This window comes from Urocitellus parryii, chromosome 11, assembly GCF_045843805.1.
Source record: "Urocitellus parryii isolate mUroPar1 chromosome 11, mUroPar1.hap1, whole genome shotgun sequence".
Classification (NCBI taxonomy): Eukaryota; Metazoa; Chordata; class Mammalia; order Rodentia; family Sciuridae; genus Urocitellus; species Urocitellus parryii.
Window position 1 is genome coordinate 20,005,778 of NC_135541.1, and position 21,810 is coordinate 20,027,587.

General features: G+C 38.8%; 1 protein-coding gene across 9 annotated transcripts; it reads right to left on the bottom strand.

Annotated features, from left to right (window-relative positions):
- Positions 1–5,086: 5,086 nt before the first annotated feature.
- On the bottom strand, positions 5,087–21,181 carry Zbtb8os (zinc finger and BTB domain containing 8 opposite strand). Of its 9 annotated transcripts, XM_026406822.2 has the most exons (8): positions 21,058–21,176; positions 15,522–15,546; positions 15,123–15,244; positions 14,489–14,571; positions 9,812–9,864; positions 8,043–8,079; positions 5,631–5,699; positions 5,349–5,422 (listed from the first exon to the last, which is right to left on the bottom strand). In XM_026406822.2, exons 1-7 carry the CDS (start codon positions 21,152–21,154, stop codon positions 5,637–5,639), a joined length of 480 nt encoding a protein of 159 aa, XP_026262607.2. In that variant the 5' UTR covers positions 21,155–21,176; the 3' UTR covers positions 5,349–5,422; positions 5,631–5,636. The 9 variants fall into 9 exon arrangements, with proteins under 9 accessions (XP_026262606.2, XP_077659826.1, XP_077659828.1 ...); XM_026406821.2 differs by lacking the exon at positions 5,631–5,699 and having other exon boundaries at positions 5,087–5,422; positions 21,058–21,181; XM_077803700.1 differs by lacking the exon at positions 9,812–9,864 and having other exon boundaries at positions 5,087–5,422.
- Between the last annotated feature and the right edge of the window lie 629 nt (positions 21,182–21,810).

Genomic DNA, 21,810 nt, shown 5'->3' on the forward strand with positions numbered 1-21,810 from the left:
AGCTCATCTCTAGGGCTGGGCTCAAGCGGTAGTGTGCTCGCCTGGCATGCGTGCGGCCCAGGTTCGATCCTCAGCACCACATACAAACAAAGATGTTGTGTCTGCCGATAACTAAAAAATAAATATTAAAATTCTCTCTTAAAAAAAAAAAGCTCATTTCTAACTCTAATGGGCAGAATCACAGTCTCTGGGACAGGAATCCCTTGTCTCTTGTTAGCAAAGCAACAAAACTTCTTCCTTTTTATCAAAACCTTGTCCTCATTATTGCATTGGCATTGAGGACAAGAACTGTCAACAAAATTATAGGTGTGTGTCATCTGGCCTGGCAGGTTTTTATTTTTGGCATTGCTAGGGGTAGGGATCAAACTCAGGGCCTCTGAGCATGCTAGGCAAATGCTCTAACACTCAGTAACACAGCCCTATGTGATATTTAACTACAAAAACAAAACCAGAAACAACTAGGGAGGATAAGGAACTGGTATAAAAGGATTCATAAACTGAGATACCTTTTGCACTCAAGGAGTTTAGGACATGTCATCTCAAAGTATGCCCAACAGGTATGCTGATTTTTTGAAGCTAAAAAATCACTGGAAGAATTGTGATTTTCTCCTGCCTTTTCCTACACAGAATTTAAAGATTTCAGTAGGAAGGGATGTCCTTCACCAGCAATACCAAAAAACATTTATCTCTCCTTCTCTCATACATGCTTCCATATATAGTTCTTTTTTTAAAATTTTTTTTAAAGATAGAGGAGAGAGAGAGAGAGAGAGAGAGAGAGAGAGAGAGAGAGAGAATTTTTAATATTTATTTTTTAGTTCTCGGCGGACACAACATCTTTGTTTGTATGTGGTGCTGAGGATCGAACCTGGGCCGCACGCATGCCAGGCGAGCGCGCTACTGCTTGAGCCACATCCCCAGCCCCATATATATAGTTCTTAATAATATACATAGAATGTACCCTCCTAGTCCAGACCTCCAAGGTCAAAACCTCCAAATGCAAGGGCCCAAGCTAATTAATCTGACTTTGACTTACAATTTTGATTTTTCTTTGTAGAACAGTGTATTTGTTTTATCTGTTCTTGAGATCTAAAAACTGAGCTACACACTCAAAAAGGAGAAAGTTTATTGACTTTCAAAGACAATCCACTCTAAATTCATAACAGTAATCTTTTGATTTCCATCTGAGGCAAACAGCTGCACCCTGATACACAAAGACATTTGAAAGAATAAAATTAGGGGCTGGGAGGTATAGCTCAGTGGGAAAGAATTTGGTCTAGCCTGAGACCCTGCGTTCAATTCCCAAAAATGCAAAAGGAAAGAAAGAAAAAGAACTGATGGTGTTCCTCAGTAGTAGGGCATTTGTCAGCCATGTCTAAGGCCTTGAGATCCATCCCCAGTATTAAAAAAAAAAAAAAGGGGCAGGGGATGTGGCTCAAGCGGTAGCGCGCTCGCCTGTCATGCGTGCGGCCCAGGTTCGATCCTCAGCACCACATACCAACAAAGATGTTGTGTCCGCTGAGAACTAAAAAATAAATATTAAAAATTCTCTCTCTCTCTCTCTAAAAATAAATAAATAAATAAATATTTAAAAAAAGATCAAAGAAAGAATAATGCAATCTCAAAAGAAAAAGAGATAATACAATCTTATGGACAGGCGAGACCACTGGAGCTACAAAACCCATGTTATAGATACTAAAGGCAACTGTCTTTGTCTTGAAAATTGTCATTACAAAAAAACGTACTTCTGAATGCTATTTAAAGCCCACCTACTACCTCAGAATGCCTACAGGAACTGGGCAGGGGATAGGACAGGACATTAGAAAGGAGATTGTCCTGTCCCCTCCCCCCAACAACAGAAAGGGAAAAAAAAGTATAGTTTGTTCTAAGCACTAAGTAGGAAAATATATGTCTTCCTAAATTCTTTTCCTTGATAAAGACTTACAGTATTTCCCATTTCATTTTGATTTTTACTGGGCTTTACCCATGTTAAGCTGGTATTCTTCCAACTGAGCTATTTTTTATATTTATATTTCAGTCTGAGTTGCCCAGGCTGGCCTTGAACTAGCTACCCTCCTCCCTCACATTCCCAAACAGGTGAAATTATAAGTGTGTGCCACTGTGCCTTTTTTTTTCCCCCTTCTGGTATAGGGAATTGAACCCAGGAGCGCTTAACCACTGAGCTACATCCTGGGTCTGATTTATATATTTTTTTGAGACAGGGTCTTACTAAGCTTCTTAGGGCTTTAAACTTGTGATCCTCCCAACTTGGCCTCCTGAGCCATTATAGATGTGCACCATCGCACCTGTCCTGACTTGTTCTTAATGAATTTTGTTACATAGCACTGGTGAGAGAGATGGCTAACTCAACTTTTTTTCTAGGCAAGACTACATCCCACCTGGTTTTACCACCTGAGTTTTTCTTATTCTGAATTTGATTTTCATTGCCTTCATATATCATTGATCATTGTCTCAAACCTCAATCAGGTGATATTTGAAAAGGGGTCCACAGTAAAAAGGGGCCTATCTCAGTCTGAAAAACTGCCCTAAGAAAAGGTATGGAGTCTTCTTTTTCCTGCTTTGAGAGTTACACTTCAGACTGACAAAATATGCCTGAGTACAAAGAAGGTTAAGAAATAATACCCATCCGGGTGAGGTGATGCATATCTGTAATCCCAGCGGTTTAGGAGGCTGAGGCAGGAGAATTATGAGTTCAAAGACAGCCTTAGCAATGATGAGGGGCTAAGCAACTCAGTGAGACCCCTTATCTAAATAAAATACAAAATAGGGCTGAGGATGTGGCTCAGTGGTAAAGTGCCCCTGAGTTTAACCTCCAATACCAAAAACAAACAAAAAAACACTACCCTAGTGATCCTGTTATACATTCATTTGAAGAGCTGCTTTTCAAATCTCTGACTCTTGGCCTCATCTTCATGAGCCCTACTTTGTTCTACATCCAGAGGAAAAAATACAAGGCTTAGAGAACATTTAGAAAGCACATAGATAATCCCTTCCTTTGAGTTCAAGTTCAGCACCCTATATTGACATTTGGCACCACCAGGTGGCAATCTTATGGTCTGAGAGAATACCACAGAAACTATAAAGTTGTAAATCAACTTGCAAATAATCTACTTTAAAAAGTTCAGATAAGGACTGGAGCTGTAGCTCAGTGGCACAGCGCTTTGCCTCAAATGTGTGAAGCACAGGGTTCGATCCTCAGCACCACATAAAAATAAATTATTAGATAAAGGTACCGAGTCCATCTACGACTAAAAAAAAAAAAAAAGTTTAGATAAGAGCCCAGAGTGGTGGCAAACTCTTATAATACCAGCATCTCTGGAGGCTCAGCCAGGAGGATCACAAATTTGAGGCTAGCCTTAGCAACTTACTGAGACCCTATCTCAAAATAAAGAATAAAAAAGGGCTGCTGGGAGTGGTGGCACACGCCTGTAATCCCAGAGGCGCTAGAGGCTGAGACAGGAGGATCAAAAGTCCAAAAGCCAGCTTCAGCAATGGCAAGGCACTAAGCAATTCAGTGAGACCTTGTCTCTAAGTAAAATACAAAACAGGGCTGGAGATGTGGCTCAGTGGTCAAGTACCCCTGAGTTCAATCCCTGGTACCAAAAAAGAAAAAAAAAGAAAAAAGAAAAGGGCATAGCTCAATGTCCCTCAATCCCCAGTACCATAAAGAAGAAGAAGAAGAAAAAAAAATCAGAGAAGAGCTGGGGACATAGTTCAGAGTTAGAGTGTTTGTATAACATTCCAGAGGCCCTGGATTTGATCTTTTTTTTTTTTTTTTCCTTTTTCAAAGCCAAGGACCAAACTCAGGTCCCTGTGCATGCTAGGCAATCACTTTGCCATTGAGTTAAATCTTTAAACTCCAGATAACTTTAAAGTTGTTTCCCCAGTCTCCTGTCCCTTATGCACTTTTTACAGCAAAGAGCCAAGCAAGGTGGCATATACCTGTCATCCCAATCACTAGAGTTGGCAGGGCTACTGAAGCAGGAGGATCACAAGTTCAAAGCCAGCCTCAGCAAATTAGTGAAGCCCAAAGCAACTTAGAGATCATGTCTCAAAATAAAAAATAAAAAGGAAAAGGGTTTGGGGACTGGGGTTGTGGCTCAGTGGTAGAGTGCTCACCTAGCATGTGTGAGGCACTGGGTTAGATCCTCAGCACCACATAAAAATAAATAAATAAATAAATAAAGATATTGTGTCCACCTACAACTAAAAAATAAATATATAAAAAGGGGGGGGGGGCTGGGGATGTGACTCAGTGGTTAAGCAACCCTGTTCAATCCCCAGTACCCCAAATAAACAAATAAATAATAAAAAGTGTCAGCTGGGCATGGTGGGATAATACTAAAATCCCCAGTACACCTCCCCTGCAAAAAAAAAAAAAAAAAAAAAAAAAAAGACAAGCAAGATATACCATCAGATTCTTCTTCTTCTTCTTCTTTTTTTTTTTTTTTTTTTTGGTACTGGGGATTTTAAACAGGGGCACTTTACCACTGAGCCACATCCTCAGCCCTTTGTATTTTTTACTTTGAGACAGGGTCTTGCTAAGTTGCTTAGGGTCTCCCTAAGTTGCTGAGGCTGGCCTCAAATTTGCAATTCTCAGCAACTCGAGTTGCTGAGATTACAGGTGTGTGTCAATGCACCCAGCTACTATCAGGTTCTTCTTATGAGAAAATAGATAAGTGCCATCCATTATCTCTGCTTAATAAAAATTAAGAGTGCAACAGGAAAAAATCAGGACTCCTTCTATAGAAATCTTCTGGTCAGTTCTTTTCTAAAACCAACTAGAATACAGGGTAACTGTCCCATAGCAATGTAAGACATGATATGCCTTAGATACATACATACAGAATATGTGTCTTAACAAATTTAAACGAAAAGCACAATTCTAGTTATAGAAATGTTATTTTCTCAAATTATTCTTTTTTCCAAATTAGATTCCATCCCAACTGCTACTTATACCAGTGATTCTTTCTGGGACCAAGCTGGATGACTCTCATTCCATTAGAAGAATCTTGGGTACTAGCTGACATAACAGGGAATTAACAAAGAGAACATAAATGCCCTCAAGCACTGAAGAATTCTTTAAAGTTTGAATATGTAGAGAACACAGACCAAGGGTATGCTCCGATTTTCCCATTTCTGAAAGTCACACTTTAAGTTAAAACTTTCTGATGTATCAATGTCCATTCATCAAGATACCATAGAGATCAAATCACTGATCTTCTCAAAAGGAGGATTTCTGAAAAAAAAAAAAAAAAAAAGGTCTTCATAGGAGTATGTCCGTCCTTCCTTCTCTTTCTTTCATTTTTTTTGCATCTTAAATGTCAACTATCACAAAAACTTCTGGCTTCTCTTCATTATAGACCTGCATTGCTGAATATGTTATTGCTTTGACTTCTGTTCCCTGAAGATGGGGTTAGAGAAAAAAATAGGAAAAAAAAAAGAATCAGAATTATTAACTTCAGCAACAACTGTCAGAAAGTCAAAAATTTAATACTATTCTGAAAAATTTAAAACCCACATAAAACAACTAGTTATCAAATTAAGACAATATTATATACTGATCCAATAAAAAGGAGAGGGAAAATGTACACAGCTGAAGGAGTACTGACCTGGAGTTAGGAGATGGAACTCCACTCCAGGTTGTGATTCCACTTGGGCAAGGAAGGTGCCTGACCTGTCTGGACATCCATTTTTTCACTTAAACATGGGTTTAATCAAAGAACACAAGCTTTTCCACTCTTTAGCTAGGATTTCTCCTAGTCCCTAACTACCCCCCCATTCTCCAACTTGTGCCCTAGAATGTCAATGTATTGTCTTCTCCTCAGCTGCCAATATTCACTTTACCTTTGTACTTCTCTTCAAATCTAGCTGGAAAGTGAGATACAGCTTTTCAGGTGAAAATTCTCCACATGACTAGTAATACCCTCTGTGTATATCTGCAAATCTCAAACAGGCATTCAGTATTGACCACTTATTGCTAAGTTCCCTTTGTCCCCTTCACTCAGAAAATTACTTCACATCTTCTCCAGCATTCATTCTCTTCTTCTTCTTTTTTTTTTTTTTTTTTGTATTGATGATTTAATGCAGGGGCACTTAGCCACTGAGCAACATTCCCCAGCCCTTTTTAAAAATTTTGTATTTTTGGCGGGGTGGGGGGTGGTATCAGGCATTGAACTCAGGGGCACTCCACCACTGAGCCACATGCCCAGCTCATTTTTGTACTTTATTTAGACACAGAGTCTCATTGAGTTGTTTAGTGCCTTGCTTTTGCTGAGGTTGAGGCTGGCTTTGAACTCATGATCCTTCTGTTTCAGCCTCCAAGCCACTGGGATTACAGGCATGCACCATGGCGCTCTAATAACTTTAGAGAACAAAACTACCATGCTAGAACATATTATTGCCCCATTCGTGGCAGTATTCCCCTTCTAAAAGGGGCCCCAAGGGATATGTGATGGTTGGCCCCTCTTAGGTCTCCTTAAAATGTCATGCTATGTCCTGAATATACAAGTTTACTTTGGAAAAATCCAGTGTGATGTTTCTAGAGATTGTTGCTGTGCACCATTGCACCTGCTTGGTTTCTCTTCTTTTTATGCTTCTCTTTCCTTTCAACCTTGTTGAAACAGCTACTATAACACAAGTTCCTCATCAGAATTCATTTCATCATACAGCAGTTGAAAAAATGATACCATGGTTACTGGAAGCAACCAGGATTTTCCAGTCATCTGGAACTAATTTAGGCTTTCTTGGCCTAAACACAAGGGTCAGCAAACTACAGCCCATTGGTCAAATGTGGCCTGCCATGTATTTTTGTATAATCTCACAAAATAACAACGGTTTTAAATCTCTAAATTAAAGCCAGTCACAGTGGTGCACGCCTGTAATCCCAGCCACTTTTAAGGCTGAGACAGAAGGATCCAGAGTTGTGGGCCAGCCTCAGCAACTTAGTGAGGCCCCATGCAACTTAGAGACCCTGTCTCAAAATAAAAATCAAAAGGGCTGGGGATTCTGGACCTGGTGGTGCATACCTATAATCCCAGTGACTCAGGAGGCTGAGGTAGGAGGATTATAAATTCAAAGTCAGCCTAGGCAACTTAGTTAGCAAAGCCTTAAGAAACACAGTGAAAACTTATCTCTAAAATACAAAAAAGGGCTGGGGATGTGGGTCAGTGGTTAAGCACTCCTAGGTTCAATCCGTAGTACCTCAGCAAAAAAAAAAAAAAAAAAAAAAAAAAAATCATGACATTAGAAAGTGATATGAAATTTAAATTTCAATGTCTATAAGTAAAGTTTTAATGCAACACAGATACACTCATTTATGTATCTTCTATGATTTCTTCAGTGCTATAACAGAAGAGTTAAGTGGTTGCTCTTCCATTGCTCTTGGTCTACAAATCCTTTTTTTTTTTTGGTAATTTTGAACGAAGAGGCACTCAACCACTGAGCCACATCCTCAGACCTATTTTGTATTTTATTTAACGACAGGGTCTCCCTGAGTTGCTTAGTGCCTCGCCATTGCTGAGGCTGGCTTTCAACTCTCTCAATCCTCCTGTCTTAGTCTCCTGAGCCAGGGGGATTACAGGTGTGCACCACCATGCCCAGTTTGGCCTACAAATCTTAATACATTTACAGAAAAAAAAAAACTCCCAATTCCTGTTCCCAGAGGTTTAACTATTACAGAGTAAGTGTATACAGGTTGGAAAATATAAGAGGTAGAAAGCACTTTAAGAACAATCTAGTCCTATACCTTCATTGCAGAAGAAACTACTGCTCAAAAAGGCAAATGAACTTTTAAGTCCCACAACATTCTGTAACAAACCTAGCCCCAGAGCCCAAAGCTTAATCCTAACACATCTAATCAGATGTGTAAAATCACAGTGCTTTAACATATCCAGAGGTCAGAAAGTTTAAGAAAACCTTATCACATTAGAACAATTATTAGAATTAGTTGAAGATTATTGTCACGTTTACAGATTTTATGATAAGGAAGCATAAAGTTTTCAATGGTAGACTTTAAAACATACCTGAGGGTGCTTGGACAATGAAAATTCTTCTCCCCACCTTGAGAAGTAAAATTAAAACATGATTAAGATTTCCAAAGTTTTACATTTGTTCTCTTTACATATTTTAAAATAAGCCTTATAAACATGGTTCAGATAGTTGAGATCCAAAAGAAGAGGGAAGGGGTAGGGAAGCTAAACAGATTTCACTTTGATTTGCCAGCAAATATAGGTGTGGAAGGACTTGTTGCTCTCAAGCTTGAAAGCTGCCCCATCCCCAAAAAGCCCCAGTATAGTACGCTTATAGGTAGATTCTCAATAAATACTGACTAGTGAATATTTTATAATAGGGTGCCATGTTGAAAATTTCCACTGCACTTAGAGCTATAGAACCAATTAAATAATATCTTTCACGGAGAAAGCAGGTCTGAGTACCACAAACACAAAATACTTGATTCTGCAATATAGTCTGAGCTTGATTTGCATTTTATAACTTTTCCCAAAATATCTATAGTCTGTATACAGAAAGCCCTAGAAAGATACTCTCCTAGAACTTGAGAGAATTTTCTTATCTACCTTTGACACTAATGAGGCTAAATATCACAACATGGTACAGTAGAAACAAGCAAATCTTGAAATTCTGTTCAACTACTTCCTAGCTAAATAATTTTGAACCAGTTTTTTTTTTTTTAAGAGGATACCATAAATATATACAAATACTCACCATTACATTTCTACTAGACTATCTACTAGAACATGTCTAGGTTACTACTATTTCTACTACGAATAATATATATCTTTCACACATGATGTTGAGAAAACATCATAACAGTAAAGGTAATTTTAATGTTAAGAGTTAAATGTCAATTTGCCTGCCAGGCTCAGTGGCACACACCTATAATCTCAGAGACTCAAGAAGCTGAGGCAGGAGGATTGCAAGTTCGAGACCAGCCTAACAACTTAGTGAGAACCTGTCTCAAAATAAAAAATAAAAAGGGCTGGGTATGTAGCTCAGTGGATTGAACCTCTGGGTTCAATCCCCAGTACCCCCCCCCGAAAAAAAAGGTCAATTAGCCTAATGTATGCAATATTCCACCATTTCATAGAGAAAAATCTCTGTACATATGCTTATGTGTGAGCAATAAAATGTGTTGTAGGGATAAAAGAAAAAGGAGAAGATAATACAAGACCTCATTTTATAAAAAGAAACTAATAAGATTCAATATGAAATGGTAATGTTAAACTATATATAGATAATCTAAAAGATATAATTAAGTGACTAAAGAAACAAGTCCAGTTAAAGTCACCTAATCGACTGTTTACAAACTCTAGAAGGAAAATAAAAGAAGAAAAGTATAAATTGTATAGAAGAAACTGATTTGAGTGGGTCTAGAAGTTATGAGCTATGTCAAAAGATGTGTCAGTGTTTCTCATCCACCAAGTTGGGGGTTTAAGCAGTGACATTTAGCAATTTTATTTATATATACATATATATGTATATATAAACAAGCTATACACACACTCATACTTTTCCCCCCCCTTAATCAACAAATTTGGAATCAAGCTTAATAAACAGAATTAACTTTATTCTGACAAATTTCTGATCCTCCAAAGTTCAGATGAGGTTCTTACTCCTTGGTATCTCTCTCACAATCTCAATATGCAACATCCTGACCAGTCTAAGTGGTCCCCTGACTTAACATTTCTATTTGTCTTTCTGCCCACTGAGTACAATGAAGAATATAACCAACATCCTTCATGATCTGCTACTTTTAGAAAAGTTTAAAACTTACCCAATTGACCGTAATTTAAAATTTCTTTGATCAATATTAAGTACTTTCACTTCCTAAAGAAAAGAGAGATTTAAATTTAAAAAAAATTTATACTAAACTATCTACTAAAACATGTCTAGGTTACTACTTTTTCTAGAAAATAATGGCAAACAACTTCTCTGAAGCAAAGAAAATTAAAACAGAACAAACTAAATGCATTTCAAGGAAATAAGGTTTTTCTTAACATATTCAAGGGCAATATTCTTTTTTTTTTTTTTCCTCCTGGTAATGAGGACTGAACTTAAGAGCACTTACCCAGCCCTATTTTGTATTTTATTTAGTGACAGGGTCTCACTGAGTTACTTAGCACCTCATTGTTGCTGAGGCTGGCTTTGAACTCGAGATCCTCCTGACTCAGCCTCCCAAGCCACTGGGATTATAGGCATATGCCACGACCCTGGCACAAGGATGATATTCTTTTTTTTAATATTTATTTTTTAGTTGTAGTGGAACACAATACCTTCATTTTATTTATTTATTTTTATGTGGTGCTGAGGATCAAACCCAGGGCCTCGCACATGCTAGGTGAGCGCTCTATTTTTTGCTGAGTCACAACCCCAGTACAAGGGTGAGGCCCCACTGGGTTTGATCCTCAGCACCACATAAAAATAAATAAAACTACTACAACAACAACAACAAAAAGACATTTAAAAAAATGACTCAAGGGGTTAGGTATAGCTCAGTAGTAGAGTATGCACTTAGTAACTGCGAGGCCCTGAATTCAATCCCCGGCATCAAAAAAAAAAAAAAAAAGAAGAGAAAAGAAGAGTCAAAAGAACATCTCTGTAAGATACATGGTAGAGAAGGAGGATATAAGATTTCAGTCACTCTCAACCTTTTTTATTTCCCCTTTTTCTTTTTTCAGTCTATTTTTATGATACTTTTGGCATTCTGTAGAAAGAGTGGCTCAGTTGGTAGAATATGGATGGAGACTTTAAAGAAGATAATGGAGGAATTAAGGAAGCAGGGAGGGCCATGTAATAATAAGTAACAATGATTTGGAGAGGTGTTCCTTCTAAAGGCTGCTGCTGCAAGCAATCTCCATATGGCTTTTCTTTTTTTTTACATTAAGAAAAACTAAAAGCAGCAATTGTTGAACTTAGACCAAAGTATCAGAGCTGCTAAACTTCAAATGGAACAAAAGGAACATATGTAAAGACATAAACACAGCTCAAACTTGGGAGACACAGAATACAGATGAAGACTTTAGGTTTAAGCTTATCATACAATCCTATTAATGACAAGTACATGATCAGAGATTTAAATACATTCGGGAACAGTGGCACATGCCTGTAATCCCAGAGACTTGGTAGGCTAAGGCAGGAAGAATACAAATTTGAGGCCTGCCTCACCAATTCAGGAAGACCCTATCTCAAAGTAAAATATGAAAAAGACTGGATATGTAGCTAAATGATAAAGCACTGCAGGGTTCAATCCCCAGTACTAAAGAGAGAAAGAACATGAGAACAAAATGTATGTTCCAAAGCAAACTGAGGTTAACAAAGAAGTGTCTATAATTTATATAATTTTTTTTTTTTTTTTTTTTTTTTTTTTTTGGTGGTGCTGGGGATCAAGCCCAGGGCCTTATGCATGCAAGGCAAGCACTCTACCAACTGAGCTATATCCTCAGCCCCACTCTTAAAAAAAAAAAAAAAAAAAAAAAAAAAAAATTTTTAGTTATAGGAGAACATAATGTCTTTATTTTACTTTATGTGGTACTGAGAATTGAACCCAGTGCCTCATCCATGCTAGGCAAGTGCTCTATCTCTGAGCCACAACCCCAGCACCCCCAGCCCAATACTTTTTAATATCTATATGGATTAGTTTTGCATCACAGGTTTTCATTTTTTTTTTGGTGGCTACTGGGGATTAAACCTAGGGCTACTTTACCACTGAGTTACATCTCCAGTCCTTTTTTATTATAAGACAGGGTCTCACTAAGTTGCTGAGGTTGGCTTTGAACTTGAGATCTTCCTGCCTCAGTGTCCTGAGCATCTGGGATTATAGGAATGCACCACCCGTTAATTTTTTTTTTTTTTTATTGGTTGTTCACAACATTACAAAGCTCTTGACATATCATATTTCATACATTAGATTGAAGTGGGTTATGAACTCCCAATTTTACCCCAAATGCAGATTGCAGAATCACGTCAGTTACACATCCACAATTTTACATAATGCCCAATTAGTAATTGTTGTATTCTGCTACCTTTCCTATCCCCTACTATCCCCCCTCCCCTCCCCTCCCATCTTCTCTCTCTACCCCATCTACTGTAATTCATTTCTCTCCTTGTTTATTTTCCCATTCCCCTCACAACCTCTTATATGTAATTTTGTATAGCAATGAGGGTCTCCCTTCATTTCCATGCAATTTCCCTTTTCTCTCCCTTTCCCTCCCATCTCATGTCTCTGTTTAATGTTAATCTTTTCTTCCTGCTCTTCCTCCCTGCTCTGTTCATAGTTGCTCTCATTATATCAAAGAAGAAATTTGGTATTTGTTTTTTAGGGATTGACTAGCTTCACTAAGCATAATCTGCTCTAGTGCCATCCATTTCCCTGCAAATTCTATGATTTTGTCATTTTTTATTGCTGCATAGTACTCCATTGTGTATAGATGCCACATTTTTTTTTATCCATTCATCTATTGAAGGGCATCTGGGTTGGTTCCACAGTCTAGCTATTGTGAATTGTGCTGCTATGAACATCGATGTGGCAGCATCCCTGTAGCATGCTCTTTTAAGGTCTTCAGGGAATAGTCTGAGAAGGGCAATAGCAGGGTCAAATGGTGGTTCCATTCCCAGCTTTCCCAGGAATCTCCATACTGCTTTCCAAATTCGCCGCACCAATTTGCAATCCCAGCAGCAATGTACAAGAGTACCCTTTTCTCCACATCCTCGCCAGCACTTGTTGTTGTTTGACTTCATAGTGGCTGCCAATCTTACTGGAATGAGATGGTATCTTAGGGTGGTTTTGATTTGCATTTTTCTGACTGCTAGAGATGGTGAGCATTTTTTCATGTACTTGTTGATTGATTGTACATCCTCCTCTGAGAAGTGTCTGTTCAGGTCCTTGGCCCATTTATTGATTGGGTTATTTGTTATTGTCTAATTTTTTGAGTTCTTTGTATACTCTGGATATTAGGGCTCTATCTGAAGTGTGAGGAGTAAAAATTTGTTCCCAGGATGTAGGCTCCCTATTTACCTCTCTTACTGTTTCTCTTGCTGAGAAAAAACTTTTTAGTTTAAATAAGTCCCATTTGTTGATTCTTGTTATTAACTCTTGTGCTATGGGTGTCCTGTTAAGGAATTTGGAGCCTGACCCCACAATATGTAGATCGGAGCCAACTTTTTCTTCTATCAGACGCAGAGTCTCTGATTTGATATCAAGCTCCTTGATCCATTTTGAGTTAACTTTTGTGCATGGCGAGAGAAAGGGATTCAGTTTCATTTTGTTGCATATGGATTTCCAGTTTTCCCAACACCATTTGTTGAAGATGCTATCCTTCCTCCATTGCATGCTTTTAGCCCCTTTATCAAATATAAGATAGTTGTAACTTTGTGGATTAGTCTCTGTGTCCTCTATTCTATACCATTGGTCCACCCGCCTGTTTTGGTACCAGTACCATGCTGTTTTTGTCACTACTGCTCTGTAATATAGTTTGAAATCTGGTATCGCTATACCGCCTGATTCACACTTCCTGCTTAGAATTGCTTTTGCTATTCTGGGTCTTTTATTTTTCCATATGAATTTCATGATTGCTTTATCTATTTCTACAAGAAATGCCGTTGGGGTTTTGATTGGTATTGCATTAAACCTATAGAGAACTTTTGGTAATATCGCCATTTTGATAATGTTAGTTCTGCCTATCCATGAACAGGGTATATTTTTCCATCTTCTAAGATCTTCTTCTACTTCTCTCTTTAGGGTTCTGTAGTTTTCATTGTATAAATCTTTCACCTCTTTTGTTAGGTTGATTCCCAAGTATTTTATTTTTTTTGAGGATATTGTGAATGGAGTGTTTTTCCTCATTTCCGTTTCAGAAGTTTTGTCGCTGATATACAGAAATGCCTTTGATTTATGCGTGTTGATTTTATATCCTGCCACTTTGCTGAATTCATTTATTAGTTCTAGTAGTTTCTTTGTAGACCCTTTTGGGTCTTCTAGGTATAGAATCATGTCATCTGCAAATAGTGATAATTTAAGTTCTTCTTTTCCTATTTTTATGCCTTTAATTTCTTTCGTCTGTCTAATTGCTCTGGCCAGTGTTTCGAGAACTATATTGAATAGAAGTGGTGATAGAGGGCATCCCTGTCTTGTTCCAGATTTTAGAGGGAACCACCCGTTAATTTTATTGGCACTGGGATTGAACCCAACAGTGCTTTACTACTGAGCTATATCCCCAGCCCTTTCTATTTTTTAAAATTTTGAGACAGGATCTCATTAAGTTGCTGAGGCTGGTAACCATCTTGTGATACTCCTGCCTCAACCTCCCAAGTAACTGGGGTTACAGGCATGTGCTACCATGCCTGGCACATGTTCTATTTTAAATCAATTGTTCAATTTTAAATATGAACTAAGAACCCATTTGCTCAATTAAAAAAAAAAAAAAAAAGAAAGAAAAAGAAAAACCCTGCTTACCCGGGGTATGAAGAATTCATCAGCACTGAACTTATAAAGCCACTCATCCAAAAAGTGAAACAGAAGAGATTGTAAGTCATCTCCTACACAGGATCAAAAAGGACCATAATAGTATGAGTTTAATAATTCTGGTATCTAAAATCTTGTTCCAATTTAAAAGTGTAATGAATTTCTTAGGTTAGCTGAAAGTGGAAATTTGAGCTCATAATTAATTATTTTATTGTTTAGGGTTTTTATGGAGGGAGAGGGTACTAGGAATTGAACCCAGGGACATGTAATCACCAAGTCACATCCCCAGCCTTTTTTTTTTAATATTTAGAGAAGGGTTTCACTAAATTGCTTAGGGCCTCACTAAGTTGCTAGGGCAGGCTTTGAACTTTCAATCCTCCTGCCCCTCAGTCTCTTAGGTCCCTGGGATTACTTGCATGCGCCACCATGCTCAGCAGTTTGTTATTCTTTTTTTTTTTTTTGGAACTGGGAGTTGAACCCAGGGCTTTGCAAATGCAAGGCAGACATTTTGCCAATGAGCTACATCCCAGGCCAATTTGTTATTCTTATTGTGAAAATACACTCAGATTATATAAAACACTGCATATCTACATAACAATTTTTTCCCTGTGAATGCGTTAGTTACCTTGGGTTTCTACTTCTATTGTTTGGAGGGGCTCCACAGTCCCAGTATCTGTCATGTAACCAAACATGGCCATTGCACACTGCTCAAATGCTTCCTCCAGAGTATCTCCCCATGCATGTAACCTAAAGAAATACATTCATGCTCTCTGTGTAATATATTTCACTGCACCAAAAAATAAAAAACAAAAACCCTCAATAGCAAAGTCAAATAAAATCAGCTTGACAAGTACAAAACTAATGACCTCAATTTAATGGCATCCTAACTGAGTGCTTTTAAATCACCATTTTTATGTTACGAATAAACAGAGTAGAAAAATAAGATAGGAACACACAGATTAAAATATTCAGCCTTCATATTTTGATACATGATTTCAAAAGAACAAACTCCTGCTATACTCACTGGACATCTGCTGTATGATCCAAATCTGAGGGAAAAAGGTAAAAACATTTAAAAGTTACTAATCTTGACCCTAAAACCATAAGAAAAAAACTAGAGCTTATTATTATTAATATAAGAACATCATCCTTTGAAGAACAAGAAAACTGAGGAAGCCCAGAGCTTTTTCTATCTACTCAACAAAGTTAAGTGCTTTTTTGAGGGGAGAGTACTGGGAATTGAACTCAGGGGCACTTGACCACTACTCAGCAATAAAAATCATCAATTACTGATAACAGGCATTAATATGAATCTAAAAACACTGTTAAGTAAGAACTGCAAACTCTCAGCACTTTAAGAACTTCATATGAACCCCTGCACTTGACCAAACTCTAGCATGGCTGCTTTTAGCAGCCTAAGTTATCATCCCTGCAAGAAAAAAAGCTTAACAGGCAGATTTTTCTGTTCATTCTAGCTAAAACCTGACATAGGCCCCCAATCTTCCCTTCTTAGAGCAAGTACTAAAAAGGGCTTACAATTATAAATATATATCTCTCACAACTTAAAAGTATCTTTTTCAAGGACCTTAGAGACATTCCTTTGAAATGTAATCTCCTGGTAGGGCTCTGTCCCCCAGTTTCTGTGGGAGGATAGATTCAAAAATTCCGTAACTGGGGCTGGGGATGTGGCTCAAGCGGTAGCGCGCTCGCCTGGCATGCGTGCGGCCCGGGTTCGATCCTCAGCACCACATACAGACAAAGATGTTGTGTCCGCCGAGAACTAAAAAATAAATATTAAAAAAAAAAAATTCTCTCTCTCTCTCTCCTCTCTCACTCTCTCTTTAAAAAAAAAAAAAAAAAAAAAAATTCCGTAACTGTTAGCTAGCAGATATAGCTGGTAATCGGAGTCCACTTGGAAGGCTGAGACAGGAAGATTATAAATTTGAGGAATGCAAGATCCTGCCAAAAAACTTTTTTTTTTAACTTTTTAAAAAAGGGCTGGAGATGTAGCTCAGTGTAGAGTGCTTGCCTAGTGTGTGTGGGGCTGGGGTTCAACTCCCGCCACCCTACCCCCCCACAAAAAAAAAAAAAAAAAAAGAAAAAAATTAAGCTATGGGGTAGAAACCACAATGTGAACAAGGCATAGTGGTGTGTACCTGTAGTCCAACTACCTTGTAGTCCCCGCTATTCAAGGCCCTGAAGCAAAATAATTGCAAGTTTGAAACCAGCCCAGGCAATTTAATGTGACCTAGTCTCAATTTTTTTAAAAATTAAGAGGGCTAGGGATGTAACTTACTGATAGAGTGTCCCTGTGGTCAATCTCCATTAGAAGTGGGGAAAATATGTATTTGCCTCAAGGTAAGGGATTAAAAAAAGCAGGATAGAACTTTCTAGGGTGATCAAATTAGTTTGATTGGAGTGCTGGTTACACAGAGGTCTGTGTTTAGCAAAACTCATTAACTTTACATTTTAAGGTCTAAGCACTTTACTCCATTGTGATATTAAATTATACTTCAATTTTTAAAAAATCAGTTTACAAGCCAGGCGTGGTGGTGCATGCCTGTAATCCCAGCAGTTCAGGAGGTTGAGGCAGGAGGATCCTGAGTTCAAAGCCAGCCTCAGTAATAAGTGAGGTGCTAAGCAACTCAGTGAGACCCTGTCTCTAAGTAAAACACAAAACAGGGCTGGGGATGTGGCTCAGTGGTCAAGGGCCCCTGAGTTCAATCCCAGGTACAAAAAAAAAAAAAAAAAAAAAAAAAATCAGTTTACAAAGACAATGACATTGCTGGGTGAAATGGAACATGCCTGTAATCCCAGCAACATGAAAGGCTGAGGCAACACTGTTTTGCATATTTTTCCAAATACTTTTATTTTTGTTTATTTATTTATGGTATTTAACCCAAGGTTAAATACCAGCTTTACTACTGAGCCACATCCCCGTCCTTTTGATTTTGAAACAGGGTCTCACTAAATTGTTTAGGGCCTCCTTAAATGCAATTCTCCTGCCTCAGCCACCATAGTCACTGGAATCATAGGTATGCACCACCACCTCCAGTTCAAATATTTTTAATGTGTTGTGGCATGTTCATTTAGTTTGAATGCATGAATATAACCCAGCCTTGGTTTGAGGATGTAACTCAGTGATGAGTGCTTGCCTGGCATGGGAGACCCTGCTTTGGGTTCTACCCCTAGCACCACAGATATGCAAAAGAAAAAGAATTTTTGTTTGTAGTGCTGGGGATAGAACCCAGAGCCTCCCTGGGGCAAGCACTCCATCACTGAGCTATGTACCCCAGCCCCCAGAGGAGATTTTAATAGTTTTTTCAAACAAGAATGAACAGTCTTTTAAATTTTATATGAAAATGCAAAATGTGGTAGTTTTTTAAACATTAGTTCAATGTAGAATCTGAGGCTATATATATACAAAGAACTGAAACTTTGAAAAGTTCTCTGTATGAAAATACTCTGTAGCATTAAAATCCATTGATCTGTTGTACATTCACAATGGGTCTTATCCATATCTGATGGTGTAATATCAAGCATTAGTAATTTAGAAAATACTAGTTCATTGTTACACAGATAATATTGATGTATTTAACTACATAGGACATTGTTTTGTTTTTTGGATAGTGTTGCAGATCAAATCCCAGGCATTGTACATGCCAGGAAAGCCCTCTACTGCTATGCCACATCCCCAACCATATAGAGAACTTTAAAAAAAAAACATTTTATTATTAATTCACTTATTTATTTTTGGTAAGGGGGATCGAACCCAGGGGCTCTTTACCGCTCAGCTACATCTCCAGTCCTTTTGCTCTTTTTATTTGATACAGGGTTTCAGGAAGTCAGCAAGGCTGGCTTCAAACTTGCTGAGGCTGGCCTTGAACCTGTAATTCTCCTGCCTCAGCCTCCAGAAAAGTTTCTAAATACTGGGAAGCTCATGGGGATAGACACAAGTTTTCTAAGATTTTAATATAACTTGAAAGCCTAAATTTTATCATTACCAATAATAGTTTTTTGCCTTGATGTGACAGATTGCTTTGTTCATTTTAAAGAAAATTCATGTCAAATACCCAAGTCTGAATAACAACAGCTTGTCGTAGTCATTCTTTTTTTTTTTTTTTTTTTTTAGAGAGAGAGAGAGAGAGAGAGAGAGATTTTTAATATTTATTTTTTAGTTCTCGGCAGACACAAGATCTTTGTTGGTATGTGGTGCTGAGGATCGAACCCGGGCCGCACGCATGCCAAGCGAGCACGCTACCGCTTGAGCCACATCCCCAGCCCTCGTAGTCATTCTTACAATGAAGAATTGTGTTCTGCGACAAAACCTCACAATTACACAAGTTCTTTTCCTCAAGATGAACATCAATACCTTGATACACAGCAGAAACACTTTATGCATATTTTCCATCTTTCAAATTATTTATTTATTTATTATGTGGTTCTGAGGATTGAACCCAGGGCCTCACACATGCTAGGCGAGCGCCCTACCGCTGAGCCACAATCCCAGCCTGCACATTCTCCATTTTTTTTAATTTAATTTTTTTTTTATTAGCTACACATGACATTACAATGATCTTGGCAATTCATACATTTGAATCACTGGGGTATAATTTCTCATTTTTCTAATTGTACAGATTGCAGAATCACACTGGTTATAGAGCCACCTATATACATACAGCAATCATAATGTCTATTTTATTCTATTGCCCTTCCTATCTCCCCTACTCCTCCCCTTCCCTCCCATCATTTACATTCTCCATTTTTAACAGAGACTATTTAAAAAGGCTCAGCCAGACTTGGCCACACAAGCCTGTAATTCCAGCTACAGGGAGGCTGAGGCAATATAACAAGTTTGAGACCAGCTGCAGCAATCTAGTGAGGCCCTAAGCAACTTAGTGAGATCCCATCTCAAAATAAAAGGAAAGGGGACTGGGGATGGGGATGTGGCTCAGTGGCTAAGCACTCCTGGGTTTAAGCCCCAGTACAAAAATGGAAAAGCATAGAAATATCCTAAATGTCTGCCAACTAGTAATTGGTTAAACAGAGAAAATGCTAGAACATTTGTTGCTCTAGAAACAGGGACTAAAACATGGGATCAGAGCTACAAGACTTATTTTTCACTGCATATCTGCTTTTTGTTATTGTTGGTTTTTTTTTTTTTTTTTTTTTGGTGTTTTTTGGTCTTTGTTACCCAGGTCATCTGGAACTTGGAGGACTCCTGTTTCTCCTGCCTCAGTCTCAGAAGTAGTGACCACTTTTTTAATCATATAGTATTTTAAATTGTTTTTAAGTGAGAAAAGGGCAAGCGCAAGGGAGATATGCTGGGTTAAGAATGCACAGATGCAAAAATGATGTGGTAGTTGTACATTTTTTATTTACTGCAGCACTGAGGATTTAATCCTGGGGTGCTTCTACCACTGACCTACACTTCCTACTCCTCTATTTACTTATTGATTGCACTGGGAATTTAACCCATGGGCGCTTTACCACGGATCCCCAGACCTTATTATTTAGAGACAGGTTTCCCTAAATTGCTTAGGGCCTCACGAAATTGCTAAGGCTGGCCTAGGAACTTGAGTTTCTCCTGCCTCAGCCTCCCCAGTCACTGGGAGTAGCAGTGGATGCCGCCCGAAAAAATAAAAGATTTTAAGAAGATAAATGAATTAAATTTGCGCTCCCCACCATAGCCACCTGTAGGATAACAGCTAATACAGAATTTAAGAGACTGAACTATCCTTTCACTTTCCTTATTTTTGTGGTGCTGAAGATTGGACCCAAGGTCTTCTGCATGCCATAAAGCACACTACACCTCCAGTTCACATTATTCCTTAGATGAAGGAACTGAGACATAAAGATAGGCAATATAATTTGCTTAAAGTCACTAATAAATGGAGAAACCAGGTTCTTTTATAACACGATGCAGGTAAATTCTGGGTCTCTGGTACATGCCTTTAATCCCAGCGAGCTAGGAAGGCTAAGGCTTGGAAGGCTGAGGCAGGAGGATCACAAGATAAAAGTCAGCCTCGGACAACTTAGTGAGGCCCTAAGCAATTCAGAAAGACCCTGTCTTTACTTAAAACATTAAAAAGGGCGTGGCTCAGTAGGCCTCTTGTGTTCAATTCCTGGTTACAAAAAAAAAAAAAAGAGGTAAAACACCAAGTTACAATTGCCCATCTTAGTTTTCCCAGTTCTCTACATTTGCCACACTCTTTAACTGTCCCACTGTTACTAGATATGAAGTCAAACACGAAACTCTTGAAAACCCAATTACTTTTATAATTGGCGCACTAGTAAAACTCATAAATGTGATCAGGCGCTTGATGTTAAGAGACTGCAAATGTGGAAACTCAGGTTTCCTGACTCCTAAGCCAGGTGGCCTTTTACTTTAGAACCCTCTAGGACAAATACAAAGATACATTACAGGGCGCACACAGGGCACAAAGAGTTGATGCCCGAACACGTAGGGGCAAAGTAGAGGTGAGGAAGGAAGCTGCAGGTAAGGAATCAGGCATGCCCCTGTGCCCATATTTGAATAGAGAAGTGAGCCATCTACTCACATTCGTACTTCCGATTGACTGGAGGATACTTGGCCTTGATCGCCTTCTGCTCCTCAGTCAAATTGTAATCTCTAATATCTTCTCCTTCCTGCGCCATGATCGCAGGAGTGTATACTCTACTTCCGCCCTTCCTCTGCCGGACTTCGGCCGGGCGCTACTGCTTCCGCCGTAAACCCCGCCCCTTGGCACGCGTCTTAAAGGCCCCGGACTCCATTCTCGGAGTTTGCGGAAGGACGTTAACCCCTTTGACTTCCATTCTAGGACTTGACGCTTGGATCACATGGTTAAAAAACAAGGCCCCACCTTCTGTGTTTATCACTAGTTATTTTTAAAATATTTTTTAGTTGTTTATGGACCTTTACTTTTATTTTATGTGGTGCTGAGGTTCGAACCCAGTGCCTCCCACATGCTAAGCTAGCGCTCCACCACTGAGCCACAACCCCAGCCTATCACTAGTTATTTCTAAAGACTAAGCAAGTTGAAGAACACCTTAAATTAGACAACTCTGGGTCTGAGTGGTGAGACCTTGTCTTTCCGCCTGGCACCCAGAGTTGATAATTATAACCTGAAGCATTCCAGACATCAATATTTTGAACGTGAGCGTAACAGCCCGTAAGAAAATGGCTGCCTCCGGGAATGTGTGGACTAAACTTCTCACGTGACCTGAACGGGCACAATCCCATCAGCCCGGGCGCGCGCGCAGTCAGTGGAAGTCCGCTCCCGCGGTGTGGGGACAGATGGGGCGGAGCGCGC